Here is a 231-nt window from a genome sequence, read left to right on the forward strand (position 1 = left end):
TGATGCTCAGCCGAGGCAGGTTCTGCACAGTCAAAACCTGCTTTTGTGGGGTTTTGGCAAGTGTTTTGGAACTTAGAGCCGCTTCCCAACCCCACAGAAACCCTGCTGCCGGGGACGAGCAAGAGCCCGGTGGAGGAGGTGAGCCTGTCGCCGCTGACCTCCATGGATGCCCTCCTGGAGCAGAGCAGGGAGGATTTTCCGGGTTTCTTAGCGGACGAGTTCATCAACCTG

At 58.0% G+C, this 231-nt stretch overlaps 1 protein-coding gene across 1 annotated transcript in view; it reads left to right on the forward strand.

The window, feature by feature from the left end:
* The window catches only part of E2F1 (E2F transcription factor 1), a gene marked incomplete at its 5' end in the record, with an annotated part of 3,695 nt that overhangs the window by 3,200 nt on the left and 264 nt on the right, over window positions 1-231 (forward strand). The window contains one exon of the mRNA XM_010144260.1: window positions 98-224. Within this exon, the coding sequence (XP_010142562.1) occupies window positions 98-224 (127 nt within the window). The remainder of the gene's footprint in view (window positions 1-97; window positions 225-231) is intronic.

This window comes from Buceros rhinoceros, unplaced genomic scaffold (assembly GCF_000710305.1).
Source record: "Buceros rhinoceros silvestris isolate BGI_N320 unplaced genomic scaffold, ASM71030v1 scaffold36919, whole genome shotgun sequence".
Taxonomy (NCBI): domain Eukaryota; kingdom Metazoa; phylum Chordata; class Aves; order Bucerotiformes; family Bucerotidae; genus Buceros; species Buceros rhinoceros.